This window comes from Schistocerca serialis, chromosome 7 (assembly GCF_023864345.2).
Source record: "Schistocerca serialis cubense isolate TAMUIC-IGC-003099 chromosome 7, iqSchSeri2.2, whole genome shotgun sequence".
NCBI classification, from domain to species: Eukaryota; Metazoa; Arthropoda; class Insecta; order Orthoptera; family Acrididae; genus Schistocerca; species Schistocerca serialis.
In genome coordinates this window covers 272008095-272030682 of record NC_064644.1, presented here as the reverse complement: position 1 = coordinate 272030682, position 22588 = coordinate 272008095, and the positions used below count along the sequence as shown (strand labels likewise).

The following is a 22588-nucleotide window of genomic DNA, read 5'->3' as shown; positions in this document are numbered from 1 at the left end:
TATGAGACAATAACTACTACTTCTACTCCTTCAGGGTTTATGTGTATGTTGAAAATTGGAATAAGGTAGAATATCTGAAACGGAATAATAGCTCAGGTGGTTACTTCTATTGCTCGTCATTAATTTGGTGAACATGTCTTATTGTTGCCTTTCTCGTTAAAGTGATCTTATGTATAGCTCACACGTGAACGACATTGTCTGTTTGACTTTGATCATTGGCGAAGAATGTTTGTACTTGTAGTTTGTACTTTGGATGAAGGAAGCTAGTGATGTCTGTTGGAACGTTGTTCTTTGGTTGACGGAAGGAAGTGGTGTTCTATTTTGCGAGTTGAGTGACTGCAGGTAAGTTGGTTTGAATAATTGGTTTGTAGATTGACTTATTTTCAATAATTATGTCGGAGTTTATAATTTAGAAAAGCTAAGTTTTGTCTGTTAGTATTTCAAAATCTAGTAATGGAATGTTGATTTGACTGTAGGTGTTCTTTGGACCAGACACTTCCTTACCACGCGGTAACCACCAGAATGCAGAAGGTTTGTTTAGGTATAATTTTATTAATGAAAATTTATTTTTTTACTGCTTTACTGAAGACTGATATCCATTTCATGTTGCAGCCAGCAAAGGAGCCGATTCCTTCCGTGCAGGTGTTCGGTAGAAAGGTATGAGATTCGTACTGTAATCTTATTGTACTGTGACGTTGTGATATTTGTTACAAGCATATTACCTACCCTCGTCTTCGTAAAGTGTGGTTTTTGTTGGCGTGCGATTTAATGATTTCTGTAACACAATTCCTTTGGATAAGATAAATGAACTTTGTTACGTGAATGCTCCATCGACAACATTGTGTTCTTTCAGTTTGTCAATTGGTGGTTGAAGATTAGATGTATTTAGTGTAGGTAAAAATTTAAGATTGTAGTAGACTTTTTATTGGTGTTAACACTTGCTTCACAAGCTATTGTGATAAGTGATTATATGACAACTCAAGTTGAACGATTTCGATTATGTTATCCCCATACTACTATTTCGCCTCCACGTTTTTTTCCCACTTACATATCGCCAGTCAATATGCCTGTGATGTTAATATATCCCGAATATGATGTATATGTGAATTTTCAGTTCTTACTGAGGCTAAGAAAAAAGGCTAAAATATGACTATTGAGCCAATGCAAAAGTTTTCATACGACTTTCTTTTTCAGAAAAGTGCAACTGCTGTTGCATATTGTAAAAGAGGAAATGGAAACTTGAGAGTAAATGGCAGGCCACTGGAGATGGTAGAGCCTCGTGTGCTGCAGTATAAACTTCAGGAACCAGTACTGCTGTTAGGAAAGGTACTAGTCATTAATTTGTTTTGGTCAAGTGTTGCTCGTGTAAATCTTTGTATGGGCTTCGTATAGTTAATTTTCCAATTCATTTAATGAAAGTCGATGGTCAAATTTTTTAACCCATATGCTGACTTGCTGTTTTAATTCATTCTAGCTCATTGACTCAACACTGTTATGGGCACACACAGTATTTTGTGTAATTATTGTAGGCCACATATGCTATACAACTTGAGTTGGAAATTAAAGTACAGATGGCCAATATATTACTGTTTGTGGATAAATCTTGTTTAGCATTGAATTCTGTTCGGAATTATTGCGAGAAATGCTAGATTCCTTGATAGAATTGGTATATTTGCATTTCATATGTCCTGATTCGTGATATCAGTATATAGCAAATAAGACATAATCCCAGATGTTCAGTATGATTACCATAACAAATTTCTGTACCATATGATACTGTGCTCAATTCATTGAGTTGTATGTAATGTCTGTACTGTTTGGACTGTTATGTAGCAGAACTTCCTTTGGGTATTATATTCACTGTTATTGTAAATTCAGTGTATCAGCACCTGATCTAACCCAGTACTATAGTCAGGGTGTATATGTGGACAAGAAAAAGAATTCTCCAGTTTTTCCTGGATTTCCCAGTTAAAAAATACTTTCTCCCAGGTGGAAACACTTTCTCCATGTTAAGTAACAGTATATTTTCCCTCGGAACTGTAAAACTTATCAATGCTGTGAATGGTTTTTGTCTTACCCACGGGCATAGAATTTCTGGGCACTTAGAAAATGTAATTTAGGGAAAAATAGGTTTTGGAAAGACCTTTGATCTGCAGGAGCAGGTGCACTGCACATTTTTGTATTATGAAAGTACAATTTCGAATTCAACCAAACACTGCATGTTACTTTCCAAAGCATTGAAATTGAGGTTGCAATGTGCTTCTGTAAGCCAGTCATAGCTCATGTCATGTGATCTTGCCAACCGATGACTGGATATTCAGAGCGTAAGGCATGTGATGTAGTCAGCCAATAGCAACATTACTTAATAGTGGGAGCACATAAACAAGAACGTAATGGTTCAAATTTATACATAGTGCTCTACAAGGAACACAAGGCTTTCACATACAATATTAATCTTCTTTGCACGTGTTGCATTTTGAGGTATATCACACAAATGTGCTATTAAAATTTTTAGTCTTATATTGTAATAAAAGAAACAAGACATTTTAGGATACTCGAAGAGCATTGGAATTTTGTGAACTGTACTAAAACCTACACGTTTAGAGTGCATACTTGAGTGCTCATGTGTATGCCACCAAACTATATTCAGGACAGTGGAAATTAAAATGTCCTGTGGTGCCTCTCCTGCTCCCAGTCGGCAAGTTTGACGTCCTGCCCCTCCTAATAAAAAAAGAAGAAGAAGAAGAAGAAAGCTCGCAATTAATACCAGATGGGATTATTTATAATTGGGAGAAAAAGTGCTAGTGGTAAAATTTGCTATCTTAATTGCCTATTAGCTAATAACTTATTATTTTGTGTCATAGAATGAAATATACGATACATAAAACCAGTAAAGACAAGGCAGCTCTCTAATCTTGCTACAGCTTTACATGGTTTGCTTTCCTTAGTGTGAAAGAATCTGTTACCTTATCAGAGTTCGTCAAATGTTTTGCCACATGAAAAATCAAAATGTTGTCTAATAATGAAAAAGCTGTTAAAACAAATAGTATGCATGACTGGTGTGATTGCTTGTGCTAATTACGTCTATTTTGTCACTGCAAGAAGAGATAAAATAGGCCTTCTAACATTGCAGAAATTGTTACACACCAAATAAATGACTATTTGGCACAATTGGTTGTTTTTATAACAAGAGATAATATAATTTGTGAAGTATCAATGCATTCATTCAAGCATGGGGTCAACAGAAGCATGAATTCCACCTGACATAAGGGTGTTGTGTGTGTCGTCATTAAGACACTGAGTTTGTGAGTTGGTTGTGTTCGTAGATGTCTTGCTGTTTGATGGTGCCTCTCTTTCTCTTTGTGTGTGTGTGTGTGTGTGTGTGTGTGTGTGTGTGTGTGTGTGTGTGTATGAGAGAGAGAGAGAGAGAGACAGACCTACTTTACAGCCCCCAAAACTTGGTGGTAATTGTTTTTTTTTTTTTTTTTTTTTTTTTTTGTCTTTTTCTCGAGTGGGAATGTTTCATGTATTTATTGTGCGTCGAATGTGTTTTAATTTACATAGGGATGTTTGACTTTTGAATTTTTGTGGTGCTGTGGTTTTGCTTCTGTTTTCGTAGTTGTAGGTGTTGGTTTTTTCCTATCAATAGTTGTGGTTGGCCTATATAGGTCAAGGGATGTCAGATTCCTGTAAACTTTGTAATTTTTTTTTGTTAAATTTGTGTGTTTTGGGATAGTGGTGTGTTTTTTACTGTTATATTTAGCTGTCTACTCCCTAAGACCCCCCCCCCCCCCCCAGTTTCTCGCAGTTGAGCTGCTAGTTTGTATTTTTGGAGGGAGATGTTATTGTCTTATAAGTATTTACATATTTTTTGCCATGTGTATGTAGTGAAGACACTTAGAATAGCCATTTCTGCTATATTGATGTCGTGGGTCAAAGCATATGGGTGGAATCGGACACTTCTGTACTCCTCAAGCATGAGACCGAAAAGCAGTTGTATGGTATTTTTATATAAATTTGGAATCATCATATTCTTCCTTAATTTGTGTGATGTCAGTTTCTTCTCATTCCTAGTTCTAACAATCTTGTCATCACCAATTCTGTAAATATTCCTGCCATTGTCTAAACTTATTTGCCAGTTAACCTCATCAACCCTGCCAGAATCACCCGTTTAGTTATCCCGTGATTATTCTCCGGTTAGGTGTTAAATGTTCGTACAATGTCTTCCACACTACTTCCAGAATAGAACTTAAGCGGCTGCTAGCTCTATACGACTAGCACTTACTAGTATAGGGATCTGGCCAAAATTTGTCAATTTCATTTTCTTGTGTGCCCGCTCGTAACTGCTAAAAAGAATCTAATGTAAACAGTTGTGATTTCTCACTCATCGGAGGCAATTTGTTGTTATGAAGCATTGCATAATCTTCCTAAAGCCTTTGAGGCATTTTGCGGTTGACACACTTGTATGAACACAGTGTTTTGTGGTATATGGTGCATTTCTTTTGCAATTTGTATTTTATTTTAGTTTTTTTCTCTCTCATTCTTGTTTTATTGCTGCAGTAGCGGAATACAGCAATATCCTTTGTTACAGTATCGGTTCTTAAGTCAAAATTACAAAAAAAAAAAAAAAAAAAAAAAAATCCTGGAATTCTAAGAAATTTCCAGGTTTCTCCCGGTTGCCCCAGGTCATATACACCCTGATAGTACAATCCACAAATGATAGTGGTGTGTGCATGTCGAGGCATGGATGGGGGTTTGCGCATGTCGAGGCATGTGTGGGAATGTAATTGTTTACAATTTCATGCAACAGTTGTGTACATCCTGAAAATTCTCTTGCTTGCTTATGCAGAATTTATTGTGTTAGGATTAGAACTTGAAATTACGGCAAAGACACGAGTTTAATGAACAACTTTATTCATTTGAATCTCAACATATTGCTCACCACCACCATCAGCAATGACAACTCGCAACAAATGAAATATAAATTCACTAAACAATTTGATACAATCATATGTAATGCTTGCATTAGCTACAGCATTCAGAGCAGAGTGCTCAGAACACTACTGACGGCTCATTGTCTGTCCATGTATCCGTGATGTAAGGAGAACAAAACAAGACTAAAATCAACTGCCATCGTTCATGACTCCTGTTATAGGGCTTTGTTACTACAGTTCAGCTGCTGACGGCAGGTGGCTATGTTGCCAATATTACTACATGGCTGTTTGTTCTTGTGCTGTTTTGGTCACCTATCTGTGAATATTACACCCGAAAATTTCAGACCCATTGCAGTGCTGTACTGCTGAAGTGGCAGAAAACACTAATAACCTTGGGGGATTGAAACACACTCTGTAATTAAAAAGAAAATTGGAAATATATATTGAGATAAGCCAATGATGTTTCATTGTCTTAATGTATAGATGCATTTCTTACGTGCATTTTAGGGAGAAGAGTTGATTACAGTCGGAGTGTTGTCATTATCTGTATGTTGTCACTATCTTCACCATTACTACTGCTGCTACATCCCCTTACCTTATTAACTTACCCATCCTTTCTTCCAGTACACCTTGTTGCCATGTGCCTACTGAGATGTGCCATGTATATTTGGCAATCATGTTTCATTTTGTGGGAGTCATACTTCCCCATGCACTAAATTTGACATCTTTCAAATTAAACTTTTATTTTTGTTTACAATGTAAGATTTCACCTGAATGCCGTGATTTCTATTGCATTAAGAAGGCAGTGATGTGATGGAGGGTGCAACACTGTACAGTTTCTTCTAGGCAATTTTGTCAGTCTTGTAAATGATATTACAAGACTGCTGTGAAAGAGCACAAGTCTTGTAAATGATATTTCATGACTTGTGCTCTTTCACTGTTTCCAGCAGTTCTGCCCTTCTCATTTATGTGTCAAATGAATCTATACAACCACTTCTCCTGCTGCTGCATGTAAGGCTAAGTATGAACTAAACAAATTTTGTTACCCGTTTCCCTGTGGTTGTCTCAAGATTTCTTTTCTGTAAAAACCAACGAAGCATTCGGTACAAACTCACCAGCATGCTAAAGAATGAGCTGACTGCCATGTCCAATTGAAGTTGTCCGTCATGCTGTGTCATCAGTCCATGCAGTCTGGAATTACCAGTGTTTATTCATGTTTCATCCATCCAAACGATTTAGTGGGGTTTACGCTTCAATACTTTGCCCAGAAAATGGCATTTCCAGGAAATGTCCTGCTGCTCAAGCAGAACTCTTCGTTCAGAAAAGCTTCCTATTGGAAGGCTATCTTTTTCACCAGTGCTGAAGGAATAGATTTTTCCTTTGAAAGCGATTCACTACCTTGTAGTCAGAGCAGCAGCTTCTTCTGGGTTGGATATTCTTTCCACATTTAATGATCATATGTATGTTGCTTAATTGTGTCCCCTTGAAAATTATCCAGTTCTGTTATAGTTAGAAGCACACCCTTTAGTTTTCCCTGGAGCTGAAAGAGCAGCAGTTGGCTCCTGTAGATCTCCAGCACACCTTTCCCTTGTTATTTTCTTCACAGAAGTTATTGCGGTTTCCGAGCAACAGCTACTTGTTCAGACTTTTGACAACAGTATTAGTCCTTCTGTTGTCCCTTTCCTCCCAAAAAGCATATGTAATGTATGAGCTTATGGGATTGGCTTTTTAATGTAGTGGTGCTGCCTACTTTCCTTCAGTTAGAGGAAGAGGCCATATCATATATGTTTGAAAGTAACACCACCTTACCCTGCACATTTTACACAAGTTGAGTTGGTAACTCATGATCCGTGATAAACGAATATGGGGCAAGTGTGTTGCAGCCACTACGGAAGCAAGGCACCGTGTGCGACCTTGAGTGGTAGGGTTGCAATCTGGCACCATGGCAATTTTTACAAATTCCAGAGCTGGCATTGACGCTAGTGTCCCCTCCATACAGTGCACTCGGCATGCATGAGGTGTTGGGGACTTTCTTGTAGTGGCTGACTACACGTGTGATCTACTTTGTGCAGGGACTCCTGAGAGTATAGAAGTAGGAGAAATGATAAAAGGTAAGAGTTCTGTAGTTAAACTGGGAAGGTTGCATAAAAAAGGCATATAGCAGGTGAAGAATTAATTTATCACAAACTATGCATGACACATTTTGGAATTATTTCCATCTTCAGAAGTGGTCACTGCATGGGGAGCCATGTTGAATTTCGTCCTTTAGAACACACTATAATTATAAAGTAGAAAAAAGTCAAATGAATATGTAAAATTTTTTTTTGAAGATATTACCACTGTCTGGATAGTTGCAAACTTACTATTTTCTAGTTTACACTACTCACAATTTAAGAAATAAGGGTACTGGAAAAATGAGAGGAGTTTGATAGCAAAACTCTATAATAAATGGCATTTCACTATTTAAACTGTAATAATTGATGCATGTGCTAATATTTGTTAGCCACCTTTTTACCAAATGAAAATGGATGCACAATTAATGGAGTCTTCACTTACAATGGGTGCATGTTTTTGAAGGTAGAAAGTTTCACTTTCCTTGTGATTCAGAATATTTCTTTTAGATTTTCCCATTTAATTTCCAATATTCTTTTATAAGACAGTAAAATTTTCTACTTACTATAGTCAGGGACATGTCGTACACGGTTTATGCACCCTGGGAATTTATTAGAATTCTGGGAATTTTGCAGTGTTTTGGCATTCAGTTAATTTTTGTAATTTTGGCCAGTAAGAGCTGGTACTCCAAAAAAGAATTTTACTGTAGCCCACTACTGCAGAATAATAACAACAATAAAACATAAATGAGGGAATAACACCAAAATAAAACTAATTGCAAAGAAAATTCACCTTTTACAACAAAACACAGTGTGCAGACAAGTGGACAGCAAAATGGGCCCTAGTCTTTAGGCTGAAGACTGAAATACTTTGTAACAACTACTACTACTACTTTCGATTAGCGTGACATGACTGTTAATATTTCTAATAGGTCATGGGAAAATATTGTGAATGGTGGTTTGAGAAGTTACTTTCAAAATAAATTCCCTTTTATACAAGAATTATGTTGTGTGAATGTGAAATGAATTTCTGGATATACTTGGTTGTAGGATACCACAGTCTGCTATGAGGTGTGGTGTGCCATGTCATAATGTCATTGAGCTGTGGTGTTTTGCACTGGAAGTGAATTGTTGTGGAGGGCACAGTGTATAAATTGGTGTGCTCTCACGGTTTAACTGTGTGGTATTGATTGTGTGTGTGTGTGTGTGTGTGTGTGTGTGTGTGTGTGTGTGTGTGTGTCATGTGGAGTGTACGAAATTGTGGTGGCACAATGGAATATACTGTGCAAATGTTGTCTTATAAAGCAGAATGTCATAAAATTTAAACTGTTCTCTTAGGTCTGCATAACTACTAAGTAGGTGGATCAATGTTTTAATTAAATTGTGGGAGAAGGTAGGTGGAGCAGTGTTTATTAATAAATTGAATGTGTGACTGTTATTAATAGACATTGATCCACATATCTTTTCCCATGATCAATTAAAACATTGGTTCCTCTACCTTGTCCCATGATTTAATTAAAAATCGTTGGTCCAATTATAACATTTACCGGAAACTATTTTCTTGTAGGTTCTGCCGTCTTGTCCTATCAGACGCATCATTCATTGTGTTGACTTCCCATCATTTAATGCACAGGCAGTTACCAAATGCAGCATGCAGCACAGAAACTGCCAACACCATAAGTGCACTTTCACACTGGGCTGTAGTTGTGGGGCAAGATTATTGGTGTTGTGTACTTTAAGGTGTGTAGGTGAATAGGAGATTGGTATACCAACTTTTGTAGTTGTGGGGTGGAGGTTCATTGTTGTCATGGCCTAGGTTTGAGCTATATAGGTTGAACTGAGGATTGGCACACCATAATATTATGGTGTGTTTTGTATAGTTTTGTTAGGTTTTATTTTTTGGCATTCCAGTGTTTTGTTTTTTGAAGAACCTTGTCTAGAATGGTGTTTTTTCTTATCAAATTTTTAGATTGTATCCACCCAAAACCCCCTTCCCCAAAGGTCGTCCCTCTAATTTCATTGGGTTTTGTCAGTGTCTGATTTGCACAGCATTTGTATTTTTGAGCGTTGTGATGATGCTTTGGTAGCCATGTTGGATAATAGCAGTTTTCGGTGTGTTGGTGATGTCATTGGTCAGACCAGGCTGGTGGCATCCGTCTCTACTAATCCCAAATTTCTCAACACTTTGAGGACTAGACACTTCGAAAAATTTCAGGCCCAGACAATAAGCCATTTATGCAATATATTTTAAAATGTAACACGCTAAAGACAAAGATTCAGGGTTCAGTTCTTTCAAAGATTATTAATTTTGCTGTAACGATGGTAAAAAGTATAGTTATCCTTCAAAATAAGTCCGAGGTGAGTTCCTGAGCAACCTAACACGTAATTGTTTTTTTTTTTTTAAAGTCGAAGTGTGTATTCAGCCAGGTTAGCTACGATATGTTCAGTGTGCAACAGTGAAATTTAAAATTGTGCTTCAGAGATATTCAGCTGCTGCAGTTTAAGCTGTGCTGGTAGGATCCTGCCTAACCTCACCCTTGGAAAAAACAGCCAAAATAATTTTTTGACGATCAATATTAAACATGAAAGCTTAGCTTCTCTTGTAGCTATACTGTATGTAAATTAATTTAAATCATTAACGTTTCCTATTTGTATGTTCGCACTACATAACACTGATGTTGCTATTGGCTGACTACATCGCATGTCTTATGTTCTTAATGCCTGCTGTCCTTGGCTGTTGAGATCATGCAACGGAATGTGATTGGCTGACAAAATTGCATTGTGCAGTGCAGTCCAGATTTCAGTACTTTGGAAGCTACCATGTGGAAACTACCATGCTGTATTCAGTGGAATTCTTAGTTCACTTCCATAGTACTAAATATGCACTGTAAATGTTGCCACACACATATACAAAACACATTGCTTTTTGCTGGGTTCATTTCATTAAGTGCCAGGAAGTTTTACACCAGTGTACAAAACCAGTCAAAGGTTTGATAAGTTTCACAGGTCTGAGGGAAAGTGAATTTTTTAGTTAACATGGGAAAAATGTATTTTCACCTGGGAAAAGTGTACTTTTAACAGGGAAATCTGAGAGTTTTTTTCTTGTCCATGTGTACACCATGTTAGAGGTCGAGAGCTACTGGTGTGGTAGTAAGCAGTATCATTTCAAGATCTGGTGTGACACTTTTAGGGATAACCAAAGGTTCCAGTGCCACCCACCAGCTCTGACCCCTCGTTTCATGAAGATGGACATACATACTTCAAACTTACACAATATGGCAACCATAACATAGTGCATTACACATGCTTACAGAAACAAATACGAAAAATGTTAATTGCGTGAATAACATGAAACTAACAAAACAATGGTATTAGTGGGTTTTCAGTGGAGACAAACTAAGTATATGACAATCCTAATAATGAAGACAGTAAAAAGTCAAGCAAACAAAATCCTCAGCATTTGACAAACTGTCAATAAAAAACCTAAAAAAACTGTTTGATAGTTCATAGATTTTGCTTGACCTATATTGCTCAATTGTTATGCCTGGTACTGTGAATCCCCACACAGATCCAAAAATTGGTACCAGAAATTTCACTTCGTAACATGCCCGGGGTACAAATGGGTGGGAACCCTGAAACTGTTTTCTCTTGCCGCTTCTTGACTGCGCCCTGTCCACACCATGTACCTGATAATTTCGTGGCGGTCGTACTGTTCTGCTCCACACTGCTGGTGGCTTGCTTGAAATTATCTATCGAAATATGCAAGTGGGTTTAGGGGAGCCGCTCAATGTTAAAACACAACACTGACTTACGTCTGGTATGAACAACTATATTCTGAGACGATAAGAATTAACATGTTGCACTGTTTACACTCGTAAGTCATAAATGTTTATCCCAGTTGACAATCTTGATGATTATCTGTCCACAATATCACTTGGACGAGCATACACTTAACAGACACGACGCGGGTGATTGTTGTTGATGCGGAAGCCAAATGATCGCACAAAAGTTCTTACGCTCATCATGGGTACAGATATTTGGTAGCTGTCTTCCTTGACACTAGTAATGATATAACACTGTTCGTAAAGTTAATTTTACAGTTCCCTCAGTTGTACGAGTGTGCGCATAACCGTCGCGGCATGACTGATTGTTGATGATGCGGAGACGCGATGACTGAAAGCACGTTCTCATGCTCGCTACAAGACCCTGGCACTTGTTTGCACTCTTTTACGGTAACTAATTTTTGCTGATTCACATTAGTTCAGTCTGAGTGACTGAACACGGTGTGGATGATTGATACTGTATGGTACAACACGCAACGAGAGGGTACACAAATATGTTATCGGCTGCACTGCTCAGTTTTTAATTACATCTTGACGCACTTTCCTCTGAATCATTTGCATATTTTATCACTTTACTGTAATAGCACTTGTAGCAACACTACCCTCAACACAAGATAAGTTCCGTGTCCTGTGCTCGATTATGCGTACGTGGCTACCCGCAAAGATACTCCGCAACCAAACCAGCGATATGACGGTACGCTTAAAACTTGACTATATAGCTTAAACAAAATTGAAAAAAACCGCACACCGCTTGGCAAATCCAATGGCAAACACTTCACTTGATCTGTGGTATAACACCAAAACCTGCTTACATACTTGACACTGCAAACCTAACCTCACAGATTTAGGTAAAATGCCACTCTAACTTCCAATCCCAAGTCGGAATAATTACCTACAATTGACAGAACCCAAAAATTCGTTAATAATTGCATTAACACCATTTTTGAGAAAGAAGGAACACAATTAAGTTTTGTAGTCCTTAGTCTAAAATATACCTTCTCTACAACTGTGGCACTATTACAGTTGGCAATTGGATTGAACTACTGAAGGAAATTGCTTCTGGTCAAGATATCCCTCATTGTGGCATACTGTGACCTTCTTGTTAACTTTGTCATACCAATAACTAACAGAGGAACCAAAATTAAGTCTCCAACAGTAAGCAACACACCACACTAATAATTCCAAACTCATAAACATATCTTTCCCGTAACTGGCAACACAGAAGGAAAAAACTCGCTAACAAACAGCCACAAACACTTCCAGTATTTTCACAAACAGCAGTAATTGAGTCCAGTGAATCACTAATATCACTTCACCACACAATTTGGAAACACAAATATCCCATATTAGAGCACCTTAACATGCCCTCTACAAACATTGTCCATTTCAAATATACTGTATGATGTCCCATGACAGGTCAAAGCAGATGGGTGCCACTGTAAACTTAGGTTGGCCCTTTTCATTTGCTCCTATAGTCAGTAGTAGTTGCCAGATATAATACTTAGTAAGTACTGACTGCTTTGTTAACTCTTGTTATTCTAACATTTGTAGCAGTATGCTTAAGTGTTCTTCCCTCCAGTTAACTTTTGCAAATCATGAACTGTAATAAATTGTATTGATGTTAGTGCTGATGGCAATTTAAATTGCCACAGAAATTTAACTTGATATCAAATTGTAATACCTGTTATTATTTTCTCTTATACCTGTTAGTACTTGTTTAATGAAATGATTTAATCTAGTGGAATATTATCTTGATTCAGTAAATTTCATGCAATGATATAGTGTACAGAGATTGTTCTAACAATTCCATTTTTTTGTAAGTTGCTGTTTTCATTGTCACAGGAGCGTTTTTCCGGAGTTGATATCAGAGTTCGTGTAAACGGAGGTGGCCATGTTGCACAGATTTATGCTATTCGTCAAGCCATTTCAAAAGCTCTTGTTTCGTACTACCAGAAATGTAAGTATGCTGTCTTTAATTTTGCAATATGTGGGATAAGGAATTTCCTGTTTGTGTGTGAGGCCGGGGTATTACCATTCAGGTTTAGAAATTCTAGGCATATGGTCACAGAAATACCTACAAAGTTATGGGGAATAAAGGGCAAAAGCAGTTCTGTAGTAGGAATCAAATGTTAGTGTGTTGCATTAAAACAAAGTATCAGATGTGGAGGGGGACGGGCACAAGTGGTGAGTTGCTGGGCAGTTAGTGTCCGTTGTGTAGCTTCAAAGTCTTCGCTTCAGTTGTAATAGTCATCCAGAGATCTAGAAGTACGAACAGATTATTATCTGGTGTCTGTTGTAGCTATTTGACACGTCACGTACAAACTCGATCCGGTAGTAGTGAGGTACTTTTTGAAAGGATGAATGATGTTCAGGTTGTTTGTTGTATGTTTCAAGTGTTGAATTAATCGTGCCAAAGAATCAAAAGTCCCACAGAGTTATTAAAAACCATGTTTTGTGGGTTCATGCTTGTGTATGTTCTTGTTTCGTGATTACATGCCTGCAAGGGAAAGCAGTGCCCTGTGTACTGAAAAAATTAAACAATTCCTTTGCACAAGGAAGTACAATGCAGTTTTACTACCAGTAAAATTTTTTTGTGAGAAATTAGCATTGACAGTTTGACTCAACCAGATGGTTACATTGCCAAATGTGGCTTGTGGCACATCATGTCTGTTTGCTACTAGTTGCATTCTGTAGAGGCAAATTTGTATGCATAAATTTATGGGTATTAGTTTTACATATAAACTCCAAAAATTGAATAGTAGTATTCAGTATATTATATAATTTAATATGTTGAAGTTATTTGTAGTACTTCATAGTAGAAATGCAAACCTTTTGCTATATTGTCTAAAACTTGCAGTTTCTCTTTTTGACTTTCATGTATTGTGAATATTGATTTTTGTAAAATCTTGATTTGCCAGTATCACTTGTACGACAGTCAATAACTAGTTTTGACTGTAACTGGTCATCTTCCGATTAAAATATACATAGCAGTGTCTAAGATAAGAGTATACTACGTCAATAGGGTGTTCATGATGCAAGGGAATGTCAACTTCGAGCTCATATAACTAAAGTGAGTAATTCGTAAGTACAACAAGCACTGTCATTGTGCACTCGGTGACAAATACAATGGCCACACTGACTGGTGACAGTCAGTTTCTATGAGGTGCTCGCAGTTTATGTATGTCCACCTCACAGAAACTGACTCGGTCATCAGACAGCATGGCTATTTTGAGTGTACAATGACAGTGCTTGTCTGTTATAAGTAAGAGTTTAAATGACAAGTGCCCTCTTACCTTAGGCTCTGCTGTGTATACTTTGATCTGAAGATGACAGGTAATGGTTAAGCTTATTATCAGTTTGTGTCTGTACTGTACTGTACAGGTAACTAAAAATTTTATCAACAATTTATTCTACAGTGACACAATAATTAGTATATTGTGTTACAAGGTGGTGATCAGTCCATGGCATGCTCTTCTCTTAAATTCCAGAGTGTTGCAGTTACAGTAATGGGGAAACATCACTTAAATTACTGTTGTAAACTGATTTCTGATTTTCTCTTCTGCACTACCAGAGCAGTTATCTGTCCCAGGTGTGGAATTATATATTTTTCTTGCAGTGGTCCATAGTGCCTTTATTTTTGGGTGCCACTTATGGCACATTTACGTCTACACTGTAAACCATCGTGAGGTGCATAGCAGAGTGTACATTCCATTATGCCAGTTATTAGGGTTTCTTCCTGTCCCATTCACATGTACAGTGTGGGAAGATAATTGTTTGATTGCCTGTGTGTGTGTGTGTGTGTGTGTGTGTGTGTGGTAATTATTCTAGTCTTATGATTCATATGTTAGTGATACATAGGGGGTTGTTTTATATTCCTAGGGTCATCATTTAAAGCCAGTTCTTGGAACTTTTAACAGACTCTAAGGATAGATGTAAACTATCTTAGCGCCTTCCAGATAGTTCGTTCGTTATCTCTGTGACACTCTCCCACGGATTAAACAAACCTGTGACCATTTGTGCTGCCCTCCTCTGTATACATTCAGTATGTGCTGTTAGGCTCTTGTATGGCCCCCACACACAAGAGTAATATTCTAGGACCGGTCACATGCAATCTCTTCTGCACTTCCCCAGTATTCAACTAGTAAACCGAAGTGTACCACCTGCTCTAACCACGACTGATCCTACGTGATCATTCAGTTTCATAGCCATACAAAGTGCTACACTCCGGTATTTGTATTAGATAGATGACTAATTCCAACAGTGACTCACTGATTTTATAGTCATAGGATACTACGTTTTTTTTGTTGCCAATCTCTGCACTGCTTGCAATCTTATCAAGGTTTGGCTATATATTTATGCAGCTTCTTTAAGATAATACATCATTATGGATAACATCATCTGCAAAAAGCTTGATTTTACTATTATGTGTAAAATCATTAATATACAACATGAACAGCAAGGGTTTCAGCACACTGTCCTGGGTTACATCTGAACTTACCTCTACATCTGACGATGATTCTTCATCTGAGATAACATGTTTGGCCCTACCTACCAAAAAGTTCAGTCCAGTAACAAATTTCACTTCATAACCCATATGATCGTTCTTTTGATAGCAAGTGTAGGTGCAGTACTGAGTCACATGCTTTTTGGAAATCAAGAAAAACTGCATCTATCTGGTTGCCTTCATCCAAAGCTTTCAGTATGTCGTGGGCGAAAAGTAAGTGTTGGGTTTCACATGATGATGGGTGTTTTCGAAATGCTGGTTGACATTGAGAAGGGCATTCTGTTCAAGATACCTCATTATGTGGAGCTCAAAATATGTTCAAAGATTCTACAATAAATCAATGTCAAGGATATTGGACAGTGGTTTTGTGGATCACTTCTACTACCCTTCTTGTAGGTCACACCAAATGCAAATTCATAGGGGCTCCTACTTTGCACTGCAAACTTAAAGAATTTCTTGCAGTAGTTTAGCTAATACCGAAATATCACAATAACTATGACCATTAACGAAATGATAGGTAATACATTGTGAAGCTGAGGAATGAATCTCTAAGATGTGCGAGACTGAGTTTATTATGGAATAGTTTCTTTAAAATTGTTTGAGAATTACTGCAGATCAGCCAGCTTGCGCAGCTGACAGATTACGCGCTGAGTAGGCCTGGCGTTATCATTGCCTGCTGATGCATTCTGCGCACGCTGGCAACTGCACTTCCCTCCACCTGCTCCGTACTGAACTGTCAAAAGTTGCAACTAATTTTAAATGCGCTGTAGTTAGACTGATGTACATGGAATTGCAAAATAATGTCCTTGTAGTGTTGTAGTATTTATTATAGTGAAACATCAGAGGCAAAGCAAATCAATATTCTAGTTTTTAAGTATATAAATGGTTCTGTTTGTGTAAAATTAGTGTTCATTGTTAAATGATTTATTATGATTTTAATAAATATGGCATTTAATTTTCAGATGTAGACGAAGCGTCTAAGAAAGAGATAAAGGATATTTTGATACAGTACGACAGAACTCTCTTGGTAGCTGACCCAAGGCGTTGCGAGCCCAAGAAGTTCGGTGGACCAGGTGCCCGTGCAAGATACCAGAAATCATACCGTTAAAGTGTATAGTCTCTTATTAATAAACATTCTTTGAAAACAGGGTCTCATTTATTTCACCTTGGAAATTATTCCAATTTTTATGCAGTTATTTTATGTATTAATGGAACACAAACCAAATTATATCGTTGTATCCATCAAATATTTTGTAACACAAATATTGTTTGCTGATTTAGTGTTGCCCTGTGTGCATTTAAAACAAATTGTTCAGAAGATAGGCAAGCAATTAACATCTTTCACCATATGAGGCCTAGAAATTTTTTAACTTCCTTTAAGAAAGTAAATTTTTAACTATTCACTATGGTCATAAGAAAATACAATTTTGGTGCATGCTGGTAGTTAGAGTCAGAAGATACTGGTGTTGAATAGGTTCTTTCACTGATCAGGGTGATAAGGACACTAACTTCCATTGATAATGCCTGGATCAAATACCAACTCATTGTTGAAAATTGGCAAAAATGGATAGTTATATTTATTAGGGTTTTAGTGTAACAATTGCTGAGGGGATGTGGAGAATTAATAAATGTGGTAAGAAAAGACTGCATAGTTCCTGCTTAAAATAAACAGCAGGTGGCGAAATGCAGACATTATGCTGCCTTGGTTTGTTGTCATTTAGCAAAGAACTTGTTTACTTTGTAAAACACTGGACTACAATATTGTGCTTCATATTCAGCTGACATTAAAATATGGACATAGTTAAAATTTAGATGGTTCGTTGTCTCAAATTATGGAAGTTATTCTTAATATTAAATACAGACAGAAAAAAATCGTAATACCAAAAAATTGCAAATCTGAAATGCTGTTAACATTGACTTGCAATTGCCATAATGTTGAATGCAAATGTGCATGCTTTGTGTTGTACAGTTGCCGGATGTGTCTGTGAGATGGAGTTTCATGCCTGTTGCACTTTGTAGGTTGGTACAGGATAGGTTAACCCTTTAACATAAAACATGGAGTTCTCATATTTATTATTATGACAGAAACTTAAATCCAGAGTATATTTGCAAGACTTAGACATTTAAAAAAGTCACTCTTATCTGTTCAAGCCCTGATAATTAAGTCACTGCAAGACAGCATCAGGAACTACATTTGTAGGCTGCCTTTTGTTTTTTGGACGAGGTAGTTGCCATAAGATATTGTCTTAACTATTTGAAGCTTTGGATACTTGACGACAAAATGCTTGCTTTCACTCCCTCCTATATTGTTGTTTAGGGATTGCTTTCAAAAAAGGATTCCTATAATCCTGTGTTTGACATTGAATTTAGCAGCTCAGAAAATGAAGAATGTGATGTTACTTCATTAGTGGGCTGAAGGTACATTATTTCGTCAGTTGAGTGACATGTGCTCACCAGTGGTATGAGAAATACATCCTCTGTGCTCCAGCCAGCTCTTCCAAGGTTTAAGTCCACAGGAAACTTATGAAATCTGTGGTTAGACTTCACAGCTACAGAGAAAGGAAAAAATGACCCCAAGTTTCAGGATACATTAATCACTCCAGTGCACAAGTATACTTGGGGTTTTATGATGGGTGACCTTCAAAATTTTGTAACCCATTATTTTGAGCTTGAAAAGCTGTCTTTATCTGTCTGTGTGTGATGTTCATTATATTTTTCATTAACAAAACAATTTGGAACATAATTTAAAAAAAATCAGTTTGGGGGTGATGCTGTTTGTGGATGAAGCTGGAGTTTTCCCATGATGCCCCTTATGTGCTAGATTTGAGACACATCTGGTGATCAAGCAGGCTAATGCAACGTTGGAAAACACCCCCTAGAGTGCTGTTCACGAATGCCAGCACAACGGGTTGAATCATCATATTGACATACAAACTTGTAGTCGGGGTTTGTGGTATAACCACGAGAATGCTCCTGCTGTCTTACAAAATCACGTCCCAGACCATAACTCCAGCTATATGTCCTGTGTCTAGCATGCAGACAGGTTGGTTGCAGACACTTAACAGGCCAGTAACCAGCACACAGCTTTCACTAGTGCTGAGGCAGAACCAGGTTTCATCAGAAAACATATAGGCCTCCACCTTGCCCTCCAATGAGTTCTCACTCGACACCAATGAAACTGCAAATGACGGCAGTTTGGGGTCAGCGGAAGGCACGGTACTAGGTGTCTGGCTGTGTGATTTCCTTGAAGTAATTCATTTGTAAGCGTTTGTCACTGTGGTGCCAACTATTGCTCAGGTGCGGTGCAATGCACCAGAGCCATATGCTGAACATGGCCTTGCCTCTCGGCAGTTCCATGTGGCTGCTCGGAGCCCAGTCTTCTTGCAACCATACATTCTTGTGACCACCATTGCCAGCAGTCATGTACAGTGGCTACATTCTTGCCAAGTCTTTCTGCATTATCACAGAAGGAACATCAATCTTCTTGTAGGCCTATTACACAACCTTGTTCAAACTTGGTGAGGCATTGATAATGCTGTCTTTATAGCCTAAAGGCATTCTTGACTAACATAATCTCACCATATCCAATCTCAAAGGTAACTTATGATTATGACTGTTACGATGCAGTGTGTATTTAAAGAAAATCTGATTTGCATCGTCATAGTGGTGCCACTAGTGCCACTCTAATGTAAAGAGTGCGAAATTTGAATAGGCATCTTTCAGATGCACGGACAGGCCTGCTGACTTTCATCTCGCAACACCTTCAAGTTACTAATTGTAAATTTGTTAACTTTGTTTTAAAGAAAATAGTGTTGCATATTTTCCCATGTTTCTGCCAGTAAGGGCTGGAGTTGTTCACACAACACTTCAACAGTGCTGGCATCTTCAGACAAAATTGAAGACATGTTCGAGTGATGGGCAGTATTGCTGGGGTCTAATTTTATGGGACTGGACAAGGTGACACAATGGAACATTGCATTGGGAGTGGGGTTCAAATACCCTATTAATTTAGGTTTTCTTCAGCTCAAATAAGGCAAATCCTTGGTTCCTTCAAAAAGATGATCAGACTTTTTTCCCTGTACTTTTTGTATCAATTGGGCTCCGCCTGATGACCTTGCAAATAAAAAGTTAAACCCCAATTTTCCTTAATTTTGTAGACTACAATTTTTCTATTTTACCTATAGCCTGTAGTGTGGCGTGGAAAATTTTGTTTGCAGTGTGTGTAGCACAGAAACCAGGTCTTGAAAGCAAGTGGTGTTCTTTGTGCATAGAAATTGTGCATTCTCTGCTTCAATCTGTTGGCCAGCTATCAGTTTTGGTTAGAAGCATACACATAAATTGAATTTAGCTGCGGGGGGGGGGGGGGGGAATGCTTGCCACTCAGACATGTTTATCATTAGAGATGATTCACATACAGTGTAAAACTGAGCTGCCAGGGCACCTGCTGTACCAGTTTGGAAATGTTGAGTGTGTCATGCAGAGGACATGCTTTGTTGTGCTCAACAATTTTTGCTGTTGTAGTTGACACTATTTTTCATTACAGACGTAGTGTAGTTGATGCAAAATACATTCATTTTTGCAGTATGTATCAATAACTTCTAGTTTTTCCATTGTCTTAGAGAAATTCTAACATGTACAAACTGTGTTATTTCCCCATTATCTTTCACTGGCTGTATTGGGACTTGTGCCTGTCATATATTGTATGTTGCTGACCACACTGTCAAAAAATTTACTTCATGCTATATCGGTTAAAGTGTGAAAATAGTCTTTTTGGCCATAAATTTGTTATTCGTTTCAGTAACTGGTTTTGATTGTTTTGATCATCAGATAGCTACAAAAAAAGTGCATATTTGTGAGAAAGAGTATTACAATAGATTACATCACCTGATGTTTCTTCTCATTGCCTGAAGCTTTTAACAAATGATGTACCTGTGTCCTTGAACTTTGTAAAAGAAGCAAATGAAATTTATAACCATAGTTGGTGTCATCACATAATACAAAAACCTGCTAAAACTATGATGGACACTCATGGCCTGCAATGTTGGCCCATCATTTGTAAACTTTTTGGCTGCAGATCTAACAGCTAGGGGGCCTTGCCACAAGGTATTGCTGACGTAAGCACAGTTTACAGTAGTATGTTGCAAAGCCAGAAACAACATGTTTAAAATTCCACCTAAGTTAAAAGAGACAAGAGGGTGAGTCATGCAACTAAAAGAGCTAGAGCATAAAAATGGGTTTACAGTAAAATATTTGTTAAAATTATAAATGCAGACTCGCAGGGTCTTTACAGTGCACACAGAACATAATGAAACTAATTGAAGGTAGTGTACACAGACATGAAAAAGGCTACAGAACCAGTGAAAGAGCCAAGATGTCAGTGGGGGCCACCTGCTAAATATTGTGTCCCAGTTTTATTTTGTTCATTTGTTTAGCCAGAGTATCAGGACATGCAAGACCTACACCAGCCTTTCAGACAATGAGAAAATATTCATTCAATGTAAATTTGTTTTACTAATTCAGAAATTTAGTGGGATGGTGGGTTTCTTAAACCTGTATATTTCTATTTCCTTCAGTAGGTTTAATAGGTGATTGTACTGTATGTTGGCTTCAGTATGATAGTGTTCAGCAAGGTGTCCAAATGCAGTTTTGTTGTGCAGATGTCATGTTGTTGTTGTTGTTGTGGTAGTCTTCAGTCCAGAGACTGGTTTGCTGCAGCTCTCCATGCTACTCTATCCTGTGCAAGCTTCATCATCTCCCAGTACCTACTGCAGCCTACATCCTTCTGAATCTGCTTAGTGTATTCATCTCTTGGTCTCCCTCTACGATTTTTACCCTCCGCACTGCCTTCCAATACTAAATTGGTGATCCCTTGATGCGTCAGAATATGGCCTACCAAGTGATCCCTTCTTCTAGTCAAGTTGTGCCGCAAATTTCTCTTCTCCCCAATTCTATTCAATACCTCCTCATTATTTATGTGATCTACCCATCTAACCTTCAGCATTCTCCAGTAGCACCATATTTCGAAAGCTTCTAGTCTCCTTTTTGTCCAAACTATTTATCGTCCGTGTTTCACTTCTGTACATGGCTACACTCCATACAAATACATTCAGAAACGACTTCCTGACACTTAAATCTATACATGATGTTAACAAATTTCTCTTCTTCAGAAATGCTTTCCTTGCCATTGCCAGTCTACATTTTATATCCTCTCTACTTCGACCATCATCAGTTATTTTGCTCCCCAAATAGCAAAACTCCTTTACTACTTTAAGTGTCTCATTTCCTAATCTAATTCCCTCAGCATCACCCGACTTAATTCGACTACATTCCATTAACCTCGTTTTGCTTTTGTTGATGTTCATCTTATACCCTCCTTTCAAGACACTATCCATGTTCAATTGCTCTTCCAAGTCCTTTGCAGCTGCCGAAGTGACCGTGCGGTTAAAGGCGCTGCAGTCTGGAACCGCAAGACCGCTACGGTCGCAGGTTCGAATCCTGCCTCGGGCATGGATGTTTGTGATGTCCTTAGGTTAGTTAGGTTTAACTAGTTCTAAGTTCTAGGGGACTAATGACCTCAGCAGTTGAGTCCCATAGTGCTCAGAGCCATTTTGAGCCAAGTCCTTTGCATCTCTGACAGAATTAAAATGTCATTGGCGAACCTCAAAGTTTTTATTTCTTCTCCATGGATTTTAATACCTACTCCGGACTTTTCTTTTGTTTCCTGTACTGCTTGGTCAATATACAGATTGAATAGAATCGGGGAGAGGCTACAATCCTGTCTCACTCCCTTCCCGACCACTGCTTCCCTTTCATGTCCCTCGACTCTTATAACTGCCATCTGGTTTCTGTTCAAATTGTAAATAGCCTTTTGCTCCCTGTATTTTACCCCTGCCACCTTTATAATTTGAGAGAGAGTATTCCAGTCAACATTGTCAAAAGCTTTCTCTAAGTGTACAAATGCTAGAAACATAGGTTTGTCTTTCTTTAATCTATTTTCTAAGATAAGTCGTAGGGTCAGTATTGCCTCCCGTGTTCCAACATTTCTATGGAATCCAAACTGATCTCCCCATGGTCGGCTTCTACCAGTTTTTCTATTCGCCTGTAAAGAATTAGTGTTCGCATTTTGCAGCCGTCGCTTATTAAACTGATAGTTCGGTAATTTTCACATCTGTCACCCCCTGCTTTCTTTGGGATTGG

The 22588-nt window shown here is 38.0% G+C and overlaps 1 protein-coding gene across 1 annotated transcript; it reads left to right on the top strand.

Annotated features, from left to right (window-relative positions):
• The first annotated feature begins 214 nt into the window (after positions 1 to 214).
• LOC126412459 (40S ribosomal protein S16) lies at positions 215 to 16536 on the top strand. The gene is made up of 6 exons (XM_050082067.1): positions 215 to 342; positions 477 to 531; positions 613 to 657; positions 1195 to 1326; positions 12730 to 12844; positions 16354 to 16536. Exons 1-6 carry the CDS (start codon positions 254 to 256, stop codon positions 16497 to 16499), a joined length of 582 nt encoding a protein of 193 aa, XP_049938024.1. The 5' UTR covers positions 215 to 253; the 3' UTR covers positions 16500 to 16536.
• The last annotated feature ends 6052 nt before the right edge of the window (positions 16537 to 22588 follow it).